Raw genomic sequence first — 17733 nt, forward strand, 5'->3', positions numbered from 1 at the left:
TGACTTTCTCCCCCACCATGACTGTGAAGTGGAACGCTCCAAAGTCATGCCAGCCATTACACCCCAGTGGGACACCTAATTAGTGCTCTATGCTTTATTAAAGGCAGGTGTGCTAGAAAGACCTACCAATTAAGATGTTAAAAAAAACCACATGACAGAAAAAGATAGGACATACTTAATAATTATATAACAATTTATGTGAGAGGAAAACTTTAAATTAAAAATAAAATAAACTTAATTTTAAAGTTAGATTTAGGTAATGTTCATAATCAATTCATTTAATTAATTGATGACAGATGATGATGGTTATAACGGTAATAGTGATTTGGTTATTTTCCTCAATGAACATACACAAAACAGACAAGCCACTATTATTTTACATTTCATTACAAAAAAACAAACATTTTAGATATACACACACTGCTCAAATAGACAGGTTTAGACAATCGCAGTAGACCTCTGAAAGTAGTACCCAGACAAAAATGGCCCTCTATTACAGCTGCCAGTTATAATCCGAACGGACACATTGTAATAAAAACAAATAGAACACACACACAAAAGTACTCAGCATATTTCAGTACATAATATCAACACAAAGTACGTAAGGCACGTGGCTCATAGAGGTATAAGAATGATCTACAGGTTAATTTGAAATTGTAATACAATTTCTAATTATAGTTGTTTCATGAAACCGAGGACAGCCAAACCTTGAATAAAAGGATAACTTCTGGTTTATCAAGCACAATACAATTTCTTTCAGGTAATAAAGTCTGTTTTTGTAGAAATTCATCTTAATTAAGTCAGTCAGTCAGTGAACAGCAACATGTAATTTTTCAGAATTTGATTAAATTCATCATGATTTTTCAGTACTGTTATTTGCGTGTGAGGACAAAAGTGTTATAAAAGTGCATGAAATTATTTTCTGAACCCAACTGACAGAATGCATCACATTAAAATAACTAATCAGTAGTCCACTTTCTGATGTCTTCTTCTCCTTTCATCCTGCTGGGTCCAAGACGGTATAATATTCAGACAATAAAAATAAAAGGAGAATGTGCACATTTGCTGTTAAAATTCTTAAAAGTTACCTGTTCTGAATAGAACGCAAGTCTTCTTGCATTCATCCTCTGTTTTGTAACGGTTGTCATTTCCATCACAGCCTCCATACCAAAACTGTGCACAGGCATTGGCCTGCTTGTCGTAGTACCAGTAAATGCTATAGTCTCGGCAGGTGCCTTGGTCCAAGCTGAGGTTACAGCGGGGATCAACAGGGGCTTCTGAAGAAGAAATGGTGTGAGCTGCATGTTTTTCAAAAAATGTTTATGTACTCAATGAGAATAGGCCTTTTTTTACACAACATATATTTTGACTTATTTGATGTAGTCATAGGAAAAGCACTAAAAAAATAAATGGCTTAGTTCTATGGCAGCGAGCCAGCTGCATAGGACCCTGAAACCAAAGCAGCTAAATACAATTCAGCCATCATTAATTTTATTATTTACACCTGTGCTTTTTGCACTGTGACACGTCAACGTGTCCTCTGTGAAAAAGGCCAGTTGAGCAGAAGTGCAGTACTCACCTTCAGGCAGGACTGGACTCACCACGGCCGGCAACCGGTTAGAGTTTAAAGCTGAGCCCAGTGTTGACACAGATGTTGCAGATGAGGATAACGACGTAGAAGATGATAAGATGGCCTCATTAGAGACAGAGCTTTCTCTCACAGGTGATAAAGATGTTGTTTTGTTAACCACAGCTACGGTAGCTACAGTATTACCGCCCCGCGCATGGGCTCTTAAGTCTAAATCTTCACCTTCATCGTCTTCCACCACCTGCAGTAAGACCACAAAATAAGTCATCGTTGTCATTGAAGAAAATGACAACAGAATACGTAAATTAAAACAATGTCGAATGAGTTTTCAGACCTGAACAGGGAGTGGATCAGCACTGATGGGTAGCGTGAAAGTGTCTCCACGGCCTCGGCTGTTGGTGCGCCTCTGAATTTGGATTTCCTCTTGGTAATTGTGAACATTTTCGGTGTTCCCATATCCATTGTTTCCATAACCATTATTGCCATAGCCATTGGTACTCTCTCCATGTCCATTGTTTCTATTAATACCACGCCCATGTCCATTATTTCCATTTATACCATTGCCACTGTTGCCGTTCCAGAGTCTGTTTGTAATTCGATTGTAAATGAGGGCGCCATTTTCATCTTCACAGAACTGGCTGATGAGTTGAGACTCCAATGCTGAAAAAAGAAATTTAGAAATCAGTAAGGCACTTTGCAACGTCTCAGCTGAAAGCAATTATAGCTATGCATTTTAATGAACACACTGCTGAAGGCATGATATTTACAACATCTGACTATGATTATCACCTGTTAGAGTGTTGAAGTCATCAATAAGGTACATGTGTTCGCTGTCGGGGTCCGAGGCAATGAGGTTGAGTTCTCGCAGGAACTCAGCCTGCGTAGGATCAGAAGAATTGACGATCCCCAGGGCGTACATCTCAATGTTTGCAGCGTGAGCTTCCCTCACAGCTATGTCAAGTTTGACAGGCTCTCGTTTGTCAGTTTGACCATCGGTGATGACGATGGCTACTTTCCTGACTCCAGGCCGAGCGCTAAAGAAAGCCTCCTGAGTTGCCTTTCTGATGGCGGTGCCAGTGTAGGTGCCCTCACCCATGTAAGGCATTTTTCTGATTGCCTGCTTAATGTCTTGTTTGTTCATGTGGCGAACCAAATTAAACTCCAAATGGACATCCAGACTGTAGAGGACCAGTCCGATTCTGGTGGCGTTGCGTCCGACTGTGGTCCGGTCCACCAACCTGGTGACAAAGTCCTTGATGATTTCAAAGTTCTCGGGGCCGACACTCTCTGAGCTGTCGATGACGAACACAAGTTCCATTGGCCTTTCTTTGCACTTGATGCCACATCCTGAAAATAATGAAATACTGTCACTACTGTCCTATACTCTGGTTTAGGTAATGATAGTTTTAATGCTGCCAATTGATCAAATTACTACTGTATATGTAATGTGAAAGGGATTGCTCACAGTGATGAACCCACAGAGAATCATCACCCGGCTCTGCAACTCCCTTCAGCTCTAGTCTCAAGTCTTTTAACATCTTTTAGGTCATTGTTTTGATTTTATGGCAAGGTTCTTGTTTTGGCTCACTATCACCACTCTCATCATTTCCAGTCACATCAAGCAGCTTTAAAAAGTCACTATGAACCTACACAGCACCAAAAGGCAGACAGACACATGGCTAAAGCAGCTCTTTAGCGGCTCAAGATATTTTTTTCCAGAATTTGTAGACATTTTTATTGATCTCTAGGAAAGTAAATATTGGCCTACATTTGTCAGGTCGACATAAACATCAATCCAAGTGAATACTAATGTTGCTCCATGTCTGCTGGATGCGTAAATGGGCAACTATTTGCCAACATATATGCAAGAGAAATTTTGTAAAGTTAGAGTATGTGTTAACCGTTTTTACCATAGCCCCCAAGTGGCCTTCAATTATTACTGCTATAAAGAAATGATGATGTCAGAATCGGAACCAAACATTTGACAATAAAACACCTTTCATATTTTTTCATACTTTGGCTCTACATTCATTAATACTACTTATTAACAGTTATACCAATGAACTAGACTTGTAGTCTTCTTACCACAGATTTCTTTGATCAGTTTAATAATGTCTTCTCTCTGAAAAATATGAGAACATTTATATTAGTACAAAATCACTATCATTGAATGTTCAAACATTAGTTGAATTGATGAACTTACTGTGAGGCCTGGGTCTCCTTTTGATCCTGGCCTCCCCTGAGATTGGAGAAAAGTTTTAAAATAATATTACCGTTTCAAGCCAGCGCATAGCTTAATTGAAACTCAACACTGGCAGTTTGATTATTAATTCGAGAGAGTGAGGAATAAGATCTGTATTTCTTACTGCTGCACCAGGATCTCCAGGGTCTCCCATGTCTCCTTTTATACCTTTCATCCCCCTCTCACCCTGTGATCCACGATCACCCTGTAACATTACAGAGCCATTTGTCAGTCAGAGTTAATCAGATATCAATAAAATGTTCAAAACATATGTTTAAATCTGCCACCTTAGCTCCAGGAAATCCATCCCCTTGAGGCCCTCTAGGCCCAGTCATACCTTGTGATCCTGGCTCACCCTGAAATTACATTTTAGATTTACTGAATCATTTGGGAGCTTTCCATATTCTTGGTAGATCATAAATTATTTTTGTCCTGCAGCTAGTTTGTCAGGCAGTTCTATTGTGTAACATGTCAGTACATTATATTGCTTCACTCTTACTGTGGACAAGAAAGTACAAATGCAAAATAGTCCTGATTAAGAAGAGTTTGGCAAGTGCTTGAAAGACAGAACTTATGTAAAACAGTGGTGACATTTACCTTTGGGCCTTGAATACCCACTCCTGAAGGTCCAGTTGGACCAGCAGTTCCTGGCCTCCCAACATTACCCTTAAAATAAATATTTTAAAGTAATCAGGTGGCTGGTTTCTATGAAAAACAAACTGCAAACTTGCATAATATAGTAAATAGTCATAGGACAACTTCTAACCTAAATATTGTCAAAGGTTTATTATGAGTAGTTATTAGCTATGATTCAGATTTGAATATTAATTATAAGTAGATGTTTGTTAGATAATCTTTCTTACAGGTGGTCCTTGTAAGCCCTCTCCAGGGGGGCCGGGCAAACCTGGCAATCCTCTGAAGCCAATATCACCCTGAAACATACATGACATCATCAAATTGATACCAATACAGACACACAAGCAAAAACACAAACAAACAAAAAACATGTAGACACAAACCTTGGGACCAGGAATTCCTATTCCTTCTGGGCCCTGCTCGCCCGGTAAGCCTGGCAGGCCTGGAGGACCCTTAAATAAATACATAAATTAGTTTAGAACAAGCTAACTTGCACAGGATTAACTAGTTACAGAGTTTTAGTGCTAAGTGTGCTAAATGTTGATGATACAAACCACAGGGCCGGGGATGCCTTCGCCTTTTGGACCAACTGGACCTGATGAACCCGGATGACCACGATCACCCTGGTTAAACAAAATTTAGTGATGAAGACCATCAACATTATGCTAAAAAGAAAAATATGGTTGAAAAATAAATTACAGTGTTTACCTTTGGACCAGGTAATCCATGGCCTGTTTCCCCAATAGGACCAGGGGGACCAGCAGGGCCTACATCACCCTGGAGACAAGACAACAAAGTCATAGTGATGAATTATGGCAACTTCTTTTTGATGCATTACATCACATCAGACACTATCTGGCAGTTCTTCTGGCTGCTGCCTACACTTGTCTTCCTTGGTGCCAAGAGCTGTGTTAAGAGACTTGAATTGAATGAATTTTTATTTACCTTTGGACCTGATATGGACCGTCCTGGCTGCCCCGGCATCCCCTGCTGGCCTGGTATCCCACGTTCACCCTAAAAGATGAGAGTTGGCAAGAGACTTAAGATCCACTTAATATCTTTATTTTAACAATACTTGTACTGCTGACAACCTGCAGGGGACTTGTCTCTATTCAAAGGTTGGGTTAATGTGGCTTAAATCCCCTTCAGTAACGTATTCATCATACAATAAATAGAAGGAGGCTGCTTATAATACATCATCATGAAAGCTATCACGCCACAATAAAATACTTGATCCATTAATTCTTACCTTTGGTCCAGAGGGTCCTGAGATCCCAGGAGGCCCATGTAACCCACGTATGCCCCTCAGACCCTGGTCACCCTGGGAGGGATTACAGCACACACGTTATCTGATTAACATTTGTTGTCATATAAACACTGAACAACACAAGGATGTATAATCTAAAGCATACCTTCTCCCCTTGAGTGCCGACTCCTTGTGCTCCCTCAGGACCTCTTAAACCAGGTAAACCAGCCTCCCCCTACGAGAGGAAAGGTAGATGAAACAATGAAGCAATCCTCGGATGTGACAATTAATTCTAATTCCGGAAATAATCCGGTGTTGTTTTCATTGTAAACCAACGGACAAAGGGAAGGAAGGTAGAGTTCAGATACTACTAAGAAATTCGGAAACAAAGTGAAAGTTTTCCACAGAGTTGGCATAATGCAATTTACCTTCTGCCCTGGAGCTCCATCCTCTCCTGGAAGACCAGGCAGGCCACCCAAACCAGCTGCCCCAGGGTCTCCCTGTAACAGTACAATAGTATTATTAGATTTTTGATGGATTCGGTACATTAGCACCACCCATATGCTAACATAGACCAGAACCAAAGTGACTGGTTTACCTTTGGACCAGGCTCACCAATGCCTCTCTCTCCTGTGGCCCCCTGCTCTCCTGGTAAACCTTGGTCTCCCTAGAAATAGAAATAGCATAATGACATAGGTAATTATAAGAAAAATGTCATAAACCTGCAAGTTCTGAACTTTGGCATGTTTTTTGTCTGTTTATTGTTGTGCTGCACATTTATATTTTGATATTGTAAAATATATAAACGTTATGTTCTTGTGCTGCTTCACCAGTGACAGAACAGTATTGAAATGTAAAGCTAGATTGACCTGGAAGCCTTGTCTGTGTGAGGTGGCAGTATTAACCATGGTGCCAGCTCTCTCTGACCACACAAGCAGATGCAACGTTGCATTTCATACAGCAGGTGTTTTGACAAACCTTCGGTCCAGGTAAACCTTCTCCTGGATGTCCTCTGACGCCTGGTGGACCTCTTGGACCCTCGATTCCCTGAGCAGTAATAAAGATTAGATGGATTTATGTGCAGAATGTCCTACTACTCTATGTAGGCCTATATATATATATATATATATATATATATATATATATATATATATATATATATATATATATATATATCATGTGGAACATTATGAACACATAGCTGACGATATTTTGCTGACCTTCTCTCCCTGTATGCCCACTCCTGTCAGTCCAGTTGGCCCAGGAGAACCTGGAGGCCCCATGTCACCCTGGAAGTAAAACACCAGTTTAATACTAAAGTATCAGTTCCCAGTGACTCACTTGACAACATAGGTGTGCATATGGTACATACATAATCTTGGATCCTCAATACAATTTATACTAGGACTGTCACACTTGAGGTACTTCATTCAAGAGAAACCTATGCATAGAGTCTATCCATTTTGGGAAATACTCAAAATTCAGTTCATTCATAAATTATATAAATAAATAATAAATAAATAATAAATAATAAATGGTCCTTTCCAGTATAGTGCAATCTTTAATCCCAGTAATCTTCATACCTCAATTAAATAAATAAAAATGTTTACTTATGTTTGGCTGAAAACACATCCCTGATTATTTTAAGGTAACCTGTGGAATTTCCTGTCCTCTAGTAGTGCTATGGAGCAGGTTTCTTTATGAGTGGGTCACCGCTTTGTCACAAATACATGCACATGCGTGATGCACATTCCTGTCAATTGTTTCACACTATTCCACCGATCAACTGGTAGCGCTAACGAGCCAAGAAACACGAGAATCACCTTACTCAGTCTAGTGACTGACATGACCCACCCTTTCTCCTTTGATTCCTGCGCCCTGCTGTCCCCTTGGTCCTCTCGGTCCAGTGAGCCCCCGTTCCCCCTGTGGAACAAAATCTGTTTATCTCTGTCAGTTACATCACAGCCACTTGCCTTTGGATCACAGCCAATTCTGCATTGCTCTCAGTAAAGAGAGTATTGAAGAAGAGCAAGTTGGCTCCTGTTATCCTCTTGTGATTAATACAAAATGATCCTACGCACAAAGAATGAAACTGTTTTTTTTTCATGGCACGTCTTAACTAAATTAACTTTTTCCAGTGCCAGTGAATTATGAAGTGAAGAGGTTTCTGATGGGAGCAGCCCAACATCCAAGTGTAATGATGAAATGCATGCAGACCTACTAACTTACTTACTGTATATATGTGTGTGTGTGTGTGTGTGTGTGTGTGTGTGTGTGTGTGTGTGTGTGTGTGTGTGTGTGTAAAGAAGAGAGGGTTTGATCACCTCTGACAAAAGCACGCTGATCCCCTTTTACAAGGTAGAAGTCAGCAGAGGAATAAAATATATAATAGCTAGGAAGTCTGGCACAGGTAAAACAGATGTGTTGTCGCTTGAGGACATTTCCAGTGCTCGCTTTCCAAGAGCTTTCTTTAACAAATATGTACTTAGATTTCTTTACAGAAAAATCCTCCACATAAATATGCTTCTATTGTTGTCAATTTTACCAACACTTTCTGTCTTGTGAGAGGCTATTGATGCAATTCTTTTTACTCTTACTTGGGTATTATACATTAATCTATCTTCATTATGCTTAGGTGTTTTACCTGTGCGGCTACACAGCAAGACATGCTGATGTTTATTATAAACTCCATGCATATTTTATACAGTAAGCCATATACCGTTGCACACAGTCTTGCATGTCTTGCCAAAGACTTTGCTGAATCCCAGCTGTCTCATTTTGAATGGGGCATTTGCAGAGTCTATTGTAAAACATAAGTCCCATCGTGCAGCATGTTGCAGCACAGGGGGAATGTTTTTTTTCACAGGCTTAACACATCAACAACAGAGTGAGTAGTAACACCACAGTGAACACCTGAGTTGTGAGTCAGTGAGTTGGAACAGAGTGAGATCTGGTTTTGACAGATGCATGCCATGAACTGCAGAATACTCCACATTACACGCTTAACATAATTTAATGAGAGCTTACGTTTTTGTAAGGATCTAGCAACTGATTTATGCAATGCTAATGCACAGGTTTTGGTTCTGGTCAAAATGAAAGCAATTAGTTACTGGTAAGTGGTAATAATCTATAATTGCTTTTAAACATGCAAATATGTTTAGAAATTGCATTCTGCTGATCAATTAAAGAATATCTGCAGCCCCTTATTTTATATTGATATCAGGGTTGACATCATATTCATATGGTAGCCCTGATAGCTCAACGCACTGCAAATTAAGAAAATATATGCAAATAGACACAACACAAGTAAATAAAGAAACATTTTTACCTTTTTGCAGAATTTAGAAAAAATGCTGCAAGAACACACAACGGAAACTGTTATAAAAAGTGATGCACGCGGCCGGGACACAGTTGTTGTTGCCATGGTTTGTGGTTCACCTACACAAAATCACCTTAAATGTAAGTTATTTTTCGGCTTATTTTAACATTGTGATTGCAAGATTAAAATAATATAATAGTAGGCAAAAGGCTACAGCTAGGCTGATCTGCAATAATGGGCATGTGTCGTCAAATTAATGTTTCTTCATTTGCATGTGTTTTGTCGATTTTGCATCTGTTTTCTTAATTTGCAGTGTGTTGAGCTCTCAGAGCAACCGTACATTCAGTCTTCTCTGTTTGATTGAAATCTCCACCTGGCTAGTGTCTTTCTAAACCACTGTTGACAAGCTCTCTTCATATATGTGTTCACACACATTGAACCATTTAGACTTGCGATACAATAGATTACAAATCATTAACAGTGCATGAGTAAGGCTAGACAGTTCTCTGCAACAATTTAACATTAATCAATATTTTTCTAAGCATTACTTCATCAACAAATGACTCATTGTATTTTAATTAATCTGTATGTAACTCATGTGTTATTTAGGTGTTCAGACTTGTGTGTTAGACTGGTATGTTCTAGCTTTGACCTAGACAGTGTTATAGTGTTTAGATTACTTCTCTGATGATAGACTCAAAATAATACCTTTGGTCCAGGAAACCCTTCGCCATGGGGTCCTTTTTCCCCTTGAACACCCTGTGGTCCTTGAGATCCCTGTAAACAAAGCCAAAGTGTACAATATGTCACTCAAACAGTGCTCAGGTCAACGTATGTAACGTATGTCGGCTTTCTCAACAGATCACATGTGCCACTGAAACAAATAAGGACATCACAGACACAGAAACATTCAACACTTTGGGATAGCCTAGACTTTTTCTTAACTTACAGGAAGGCCGGGCTCGCCCACTCCATGGGGACCAGGAGGACCTGGTCGACCCTGGAATCCCATGTCACCCTGCAGATTTATATAGTAACTTAATTCAATAAGAGAATCACAAAGAAATGCAGATAGCAAATAAACAATCCCAAAGTACAACAAAATAAGAGGGTAATTCATAACATTTACTTTTGGTCCAGGAAGTCCAATACCAGTCTCCCCCTGAATCCCTGAGGGGCCAGGTGGGCCACGTTCACCCTGTGTTCACAAACATAATAAATACTTAACACCACTGTACATTGGCGCTTAAATCATGTATCAATATAGCAAAAGGACATGAGTTCTGAACCAGTTAGTGTCATCCTTTTAAATCACTTTTCTGCCTTTTTAACCTCTATTTAAACATTTTATGTCTTTCATTTATTGTGTAAAAACACTACGTTGCACCCCTGAAAAGTACTAACTCAAAATGTAATGCACACATGCAGTTTAGATGCTCCCTCAGGCTGAAAATAAATCCTTTAGCTGTTGTGTGTACTGTAAATAGGGTAGTGGGTGAGATATTTAATCTCTCCCTGCAGGATAGGACAGATAAGAGCTAAACTTCAGCAATGTCTCAAAGTTCAAGAAACCCCAAACAACAGTGTCTTAAAATAACAAAGAACTGCTGAAAGTTCTTTTCTACTGTACATCAAAGTTTGGATTCGTTACAACATTTGCTCTAAATGATTAAAGGGAAAACAAATGCAGAGCCTGACATAAAGATAATAATTGTGCCTGTCTTAACCATTTTACTGCATTTAATATGAATTTAACCTGAATGATTAACTTTAGAGTTATCAGTCCTTGTTCCAGGCATGCTCATTTGATTGTGAGGACTGTGGAGTGAGAGGCACACTTAAAACATTCTTTTCAGTTCTATCCAGCCCCTTTTTGCCCTGCACCTCACCGGTGGGGATGTGCACACTACCACACTACTGCTCTACACTTAAAACTTCACACTCAAATATGTATTTGTGTCTCACAGGGGTATTTTAAGGGACATATACTAAATATGGACCACCAAGAGTCCTGTTAATCTTTGCAAATGCTTCCTACATCATGTCCTCACATGGCGAGACATAAGCATATACTGATCCACGTATGTTATTAACTGCAGACTTTGTTGAAGAAGCTGACTGGCTGTAGGCACTTCCTAGTCTGTATTTAGAAACAGGATACAAGGAGAACATTAGGAGAACCTGTAGAGAGACTTTTTGCTGATGGCTCATCCCTATACTCGTGAGTAACAGTAATGATGGGGAAGATTTTGGCTCATTGCCAAGTGTTCACACAGGGTTTTATTACCAGACAAACAGGCCTCTGTGCTGCACACTAAAGACTGGGGTGGTAGAGCTCCAACCTCTAGTTTAAACTAATCATAAAAGGAAATGTAAAGGTCACAGCAGATGTGCACGATGAGGTAAGTAAAAGTTGTTCAAAAGGGGCTGACCTGCTTTCCCTGAGGGCCCTCTGGTCCAATGTCTCCATGTGGTCCTGGTAACCCCTAGGCAGAAACAACATCGGTACAGCCATTAATAAAGGAATAATGTGTTTGACTAAGTGTGTGTGCATGTTAACTATCAAAGCTCTATAAACACATAAATTGCATATTTTACTACTGAAATTATTACTGACTTGTAAACCTCTAAGTCCTCTTGCTCCAACTGAACCCTCAGGACCCTAAAGTGCATCACACGGGTAAGAGAACGACCATAAGACCAAACACAGTATGTACAGTAAGTAGGAATGATCAAACTGGGAACATATTATTCATCATGTGTAGTGCCAACAGTACTGTTTTACCCTGTCTCCTTTGATTCCTGGAGTGCCGCACTCACCCCTCTCACCCTGTGTAGAAAATACAAGTACTACACAGGCTTGCATTGATTCAAAAATAAATAATGTTATCATTGTCATTCATCTAAACCACATACCTGCTCTCCTTTATAACCTGGTTTTCCCTACAAATTAAATAAACAGGATGTTATGTGTGAACAAACTACAGAGACAATAATGAATATTCTCTTAATTTTGGTCATGAATAGCGACATTTACCTCAGCACCTTCTCGCCCAGGTAGACCACTTAGTCCTGCTTCACCCTGAAATGACAGAAAGTACACTGACTCATTATGTACAATGAATATGAGTTACAGCTACTGCAAAGTAAATACCTTAACACAGAATAAACTGATATTGCAGGTATAAAGAGAAACAGTGTCACCTACAGTATTAACATTAATGGACTGAAAAGTTAACACATTTCAAAATAAATGTGTATATAATCCACAAACATAAAATTAATTGGAGTCAAATAATGAGCTGATGTTGAACAAATTAGTGGTTTATGATTTTTCCTATATTCCTTATACTATTAAATATGAATGTCCTATAATAATAATTTCCCACAGATTCATATTTCATGACCATGTCAATATTATTTACGATATAGAGCATATATTAAAACAAAATGCTAAAAATACAAAAACACTAAGGTAAAAGGTGGGTATTGGGCAGACTTTAAAAATGCCAATAGAAGGGATGTAAAGGTAGACTACAGTCTTGCTGCAGTAATGGCAAATGCTCATTCACTGTTAAATTAAAAGTGTGGAGGTGGAATAGGGGCGGAGTTGGTGAGAAATATAAATAGGTTCCACAACATGTAGCACTTCAAAAACAAATAAAAGGACCTTAAAATCAATCTTATATTTGATTGGGCAAAGGAAGGCTAATACAGGCTGCCAAGGCTGACTGACTAACTCACACACACATAAATTGTGTACAACAGCCAAGATAGTAAAGAAATAAAAGCATGGTGTGGTACATATAGCTTGGTACTCCAGCGGAGAGGGGTGACAAGAAAGAAGAAAAGTTACTAGTGTTACTGTACTTGATAATGAAGAGGCAAACAACTGCAAAGCATGAACTTAACTGTTATTTGTAATTGCAGATAAGAATGTCAGTTCATAGCACACGAGTGGCGGAGTTTGTTTTGTATGAATATGTAGCTTTATTTCTTCAAGAGCACTATACTGTTTGTTTCTTGAGTGCATCCTAATACGTAACCATTGAACAAATCACTATCTGACTAAATTATGTATTCATTAGTAATAATACAGATGATGGCTTCTTCATGACCTCATGAAAAAGTTACATGTGCAGTGAAACAGGTCATGTTTTATTGTATAAGCAAAACCTTTAATATCTTAAAAATAAAATACAAATATTGAACTAAAGTCATTACTAAAAATATACATATGTTACAAATTACTAATATATGAACGATCATCATAAATAATAATTAACCAGGCCTAGGTTTTAAGTTTTACCAAGCACTTTACAATGTACAGACCCTGGATGACCCAGTTCAGGAAGGCCATCAAAAAGCACACACCTTTTGCCCTCTAAGCCCTGGGGCTCCATCATCTCCGGAGCGACCTTTTTTCCCCTGGAGCAAAACAAAGTCAGGGTAATTAAGGTTATCTTGACCATGTCTATGCAAAGTGAAAGTGTATAGACAGGAATTGGTTGAGACAGACAGAGAAAAAAGGTAACTGGGCTGATGTCTGAATGTGTGTTATATATGTGCTTCTGGATGTGAGGGCTGTATGACAGTTGAAGCCAAAGGTGGGCATGAGGGGTCTTGTCCACAGGGCCAGGGGTCATTGTCTTGAGCTGCACCTGGACAGCGTGTGTCAATTGCTATCCACCAGAAAGCACTAGTTTGTGGCCATTAAACTAATGAGAGCAATTATGCCTCCTTGTCTAAGTGTAAGAATTTGAAGAATCTCTCTGAGAAAAAGCACCTGGTTAATAGCCATGAAGCTGTCTGTCAGCAACATGGTTATCTGCCAGATTGCTGGAAAAGCTTGACATTACATGAGCTGTCTGTTAGTGTGAGTGGGTGTCATCTCCAAGCATCACACAGAAATCATGTGTAATATTTGGTGCTCCATACTGCAGTCCCTCTATCCCTGCGTAACTGACCATGGTAGGAGTTGTATGGTGGATTTATGGTGACCAAAGGTCCAGTTTAATGGAAAGTGTTGCTCTAAATGGTGCCTTTGGTTTCCATGGGGAACATCTTATGTTACATGAGAAATGCACAATAACTGGCTGAGAATGGGCACAACAAACATATTTATATAGGAATAGCAGACCAGAGTCTCTGATCTCATTTTCCTGTTGCCATAGATTTGCTTTTAGAATGTGGGGCAGGGCCACCTATCCACTTACTCTGCTTGTGCAAATGCCTGCAAGCAATACTAAGGAGAAAAAAACAAGTCATTATCCTGATTGTTCAAAACTGCCCAATTACCATCCCTAAAATATCAGGAGCATGTTAGATTTCTCTGCATAAGATGTCATGTATCCTTTCTTCTCACTTGTGACACTTCAAAGTAAACTGCTTTTTGTTTGTGGGATATTTTCAAAAGACTAAGGCTAAACACTCACCGCAGGCCCGCTTGGTCCCCTCTCTCCTTTCTCACAAGCACATCTCTGAGCCAGAGGGCACTTTAGAAAAAAGAGACATGATTGCTAAGCTGTCATGAATGTAATTCTATACACCCTCACCTAATTACACATTATTACATTTTAAAAGATTCCACATATGAGCTGTCTGATTGTAATATTACTTACTCCTTCATCAGCCAAGCTGGTCTGCAAAGAAAACAAACGTTTATGAATATCTGACAGAATATGAATTTTGACAATATTGCAGTCCCTTATTAGATTTGTTCAGTCATTGCTTAGTGAGGCAGATTTGTTATGATATTTTAATGTGGCACAATAGATGCCTATAAAACTACTTCATACAAACAGTAGTTTGGGGAAACCAAAGGTATAGGCAACTGATAAAGACAAATAACATTCCTTAATACTTCAATGTTAAGAACAACTTAAGTTATTTAAGAATGAGTTATAGCAGTGCCAGTGTATGTTACTGTATAGATACATTCTAGGAATCCTAGGGGATATGCTCATGCAGATGTCAAACAATGTTTTTTTTAAAGCTGTGTAAAAAGCTTAAAATCCATAGCTGCCACAGACATTCTTTCATTTGTTTCTCCAGAGCATTGTCATCATTCCATGTCTATACGAATACCTGAACAGGCCTGTCCATGTGTCAACCCTGAAAAGATCCTTATTAAAAGCAAACACATCCCTTTACTTCTCAGTGGTGTCTGCTGAAAGACAAGGTATTATACTCACAATCTCAGGGACGATTTTTTCAACAATGTCTTTGTCCTGTAAATTATGGAGGAAGCGGGTGGCCGGGGAGCTGGCGAGCAGACGGAGATGGGCTACATTGGCTGGCTCGTTGGCTGCCCGGGTGATGCCCAAAGTGAAGAATTTGATGCCCTGGTTCTTCGCATCAGCGACAGCAGAGAAAATGTCAGGGTTCCTCGGGTGGGAAATACCATCTGTAAGCAGCATGGCTACTTTGATGCTGCTGGGGCTGGATTCCTCCAGGTAGATTTTGGTCATGTTGGTGATGGCGTAGGTGGTGTAGGTGCCATGCCCGATGTAGATGATGGGAGCTATACGGGTCTTGAAGTTCTCTGTGCCCCTCCAGTCTCTGAAGGTTTGCTCTGTGATAACGTGACTGCTGTACTGCAGGAGAGCCACCCTCAAGCTTAAGCTGCGGCCGGTCTGCAGCTGTACCCCTTGGAGTCTGTCCACCATGTTCATGATAAACTGCTTTTCCTGCTCATGATTGTCCTTGGCGCTCTCGGAGCTGTCCAACAGGAAGGAGAGCTCCAAGCTACAGTCCTCGTCTAGGATGGCAGTGTGAACACAGAACATAATGAAGGACTCTCTATTGGCAATGCAACATGTTTTTAAAGTGTTATTACTCTCACTAAGCAATTGATTACATTTTGATTTAACTTTATGTCAAAATGATGCATTTGTTTCTTCAGTCTTCACACAGGGAAAAACTGCAGATGAGTACAATCAGAGTAAGACATGAACAATACATTAGAATATCACTGTAGCAACATGTTAAATTTCTTGCACCAAAATGAGAATTTGTATGAGAATAAAAATATTTTCTTTCATTGTCTTACCTTGTCCTTTATGAATATTTGCAGCCAAAGGTTTGGACCTGGATTTTATGTTAGTTTTCCTCTCTTCGTAAAACTCTTGGGCCCAGATGCTGGTCAGTGCTGTTACTAGCAACACCAACGTAGAGGAGGGGAACATCTTTGTCCCAACTTTGGAGAAAAATGGCAACAACAAATCAAAATCGATCCATTTTACTATCCACAAAAGTAGTTTCTGCATCAAATCAGGTTGGAAATGTTTGTGCATCAGAAAACAGTTTCATGAATATTATTTTCTTTTAAAAGTGGATAATATCCTTAAAATAACAATCATCAATCATAAAGTATCAACTTACAGTCCAACCTCCTTTGGAAATGCTGCAATTTGTAGTATTTCAGTGTTGTATTTTGAGTGCAGCCCAAAATGCAGACTTGAAAAAGGTAGCAGGAACAGCAAAGGACCAGAGCGCACAGGGAGCTCCAGTTAGCTCATCAATTGAACAGCAGCAACAGCAGCAGTGTCAGTCATTCTGAGGAATGAAAGACCTCAAGACACTCACTCCTCCTTTATAAGGAGGCACTAACAGACCAGATCCCACTGAGCCTTGCAAGGACTCCCGTTCTGCCCTCAGGGCAGGGGAACTTGGATGTTTGCAACAGTGAAGCAACATTGAAGCAAGTACAATCAACTGTAGATGTATGCATTTACTAGGGGGTAACTCATTCTTAAATACCACAAAATTATCATATTGTGTATATGTCTTCTTTTTTTTTTTTTTTTTACCAACATTCTTTTTATTGTTTTCACAACATAACAGAGAAATACAAAGAAATGCAATTACATGTCTTGAACAAACATGTCTACCCCCCCCCCCCCCTCCCAACCCCCACACTCTCAAGTGGTTCCAAATCTTGGTCGGGAATCAGGTCAATGAATTATATAGAAAAAAAGAATAAAACAAACATATTTCTGTAATATTAGGTACTGCAAAGTGCCACTGTTTACATGTCCCCAGGCTCTTCCATCACATGTGACAAATCTGTTCTCAATACATAGCAAATGAAGGGGTCCCAGATCTGGTGAAAATTATGTTGTTGATGTTTTATTGTATATGTAATTTTCTCCAAGGGGAGAGTTGTAGATAGCTCAGACAACCATCTGCTTACACTTGGACTTCTGGTGTTTTTCCATGAGAGGGCTACTACTCTCTTTGCCATTAACACACTTAAGTCTACAAATGTTCGTTGATATTTCTTAATCTTCAAATTATCTGGGTATAGACCCAATATAAACAACTGTGGGGCTAAGGGTATTTGAATCTGTAAAATATTTTGAATACATAGTTTTATTTCTTGCCAGAATTTTTGTATTTCTGTACATTGCCAAATACAATGTGAAATGTGCCTTTTTCCTTCTCACATTTAATACAAACATCAGGTATAGCACTGTTATATCTGTTAAGTTTTTCTGGAGTGATATATGTTCGCATCAACCAGTTGTATTGTAGTAATTTCAGGCGAGTGTTAGTAGTTCTCGATTGTGCTTTAGAGCATGCCTCCTCCCACTTTTCTATTGGGATTGCCTTCTGTAGATCCTCTCTCCATGCCTCCAGCCGTCCTGCAGATGTTTCTGTACTTCCATCTTGTATTTGTCTTTTTATTGAAAAGTGAGAGC

The 17733-nt window shown here is 39.4% G+C and overlaps 1 protein-coding gene across 3 annotated transcripts; it reads right to left on the reverse strand.

The window, feature by feature from the left end:
* Nucleotides 1-589: 589 nt before the first annotated feature.
* col28a2a (collagen, type XXVIII, alpha 2a) lies at nucleotides 590-16698 on the reverse strand. 3 transcript variants are annotated; one of them, XM_036004353.1, is made up of 36 exons: nucleotides 16415-16698; nucleotides 16083-16229; nucleotides 15226-15800; nucleotides 14653-14673; nucleotides 14467-14526; nucleotides 13406-13459; nucleotides 12069-12113; nucleotides 11948-11974; nucleotides 11817-11861; nucleotides 11649-11693; nucleotides 11464-11517; nucleotides 10161-10229; nucleotides 9981-10049; nucleotides 9740-9808; nucleotides 7567-7635; nucleotides 6933-7001; nucleotides 6691-6759; nucleotides 6311-6379; nucleotides 6141-6212; nucleotides 5879-5947; nucleotides 5716-5787; nucleotides 5412-5480; nucleotides 5175-5243; nucleotides 5021-5089; nucleotides 4850-4918; nucleotides 4694-4762; nucleotides 4428-4496; nucleotides 4118-4186; nucleotides 3955-4035; nucleotides 3792-3827; nucleotides 3674-3710; nucleotides 2378-2935; nucleotides 1923-2248; nucleotides 1580-1829; nucleotides 1089-1274; nucleotides 590-1005 (listed from the first exon to the last, which is right to left on the reverse strand). In XM_036004353.1, exons 2-36 carry the CDS (start codon nucleotides 16216-16218, stop codon nucleotides 998-1000), a joined length of 3723 nt encoding a protein of 1240 aa, XP_035860246.1. In that variant the 5' UTR covers nucleotides 16219-16229; nucleotides 16415-16698; the 3' UTR covers nucleotides 590-997. The 3 variants fall into 3 exon arrangements, with proteins under 3 accessions (XP_035860246.1, XP_035860247.1, XP_035860245.1); XM_036004354.1 differs by having other exon boundaries at nucleotides 590-1002; nucleotides 1089-1277; nucleotides 16415-16695; XM_036004352.1 differs by having other exon boundaries at nucleotides 1089-1277; nucleotides 16415-16694.
* Between the last annotated feature and the right edge of the window lie 1035 nt (nucleotides 16699-17733).

This window comes from Sander lucioperca, chromosome 8, assembly GCF_008315115.2.
Source record: "Sander lucioperca isolate FBNREF2018 chromosome 8, SLUC_FBN_1.2, whole genome shotgun sequence".
NCBI lineage: Eukaryota > Metazoa > Chordata > Actinopteri > Perciformes > Percidae > Sander > Sander lucioperca.

Coding starts and splice junctions, on each gene's coding strand:
- col28a2a (XM_036004352.1), bottom strand. CDS start 16,218: ATGTTCCCCTCCTCTACGTTGGTGTTGCTAGTAACAGCACTGACCAGC. Junction 10,050..10,160: donor TTGGACTTCCTGGACCAAAA/GTAAATGTTATG, acceptor ATAAATCTGCAG/GGTGACATGGGATTCCAGGG. Junction 7,002..7,566: donor CAGGAATCAAAGGAGAAAGG/GTGGGTCATGTC, acceptor TTTTACTTCCAG/GGTGACATGGGGCCTCCAGG.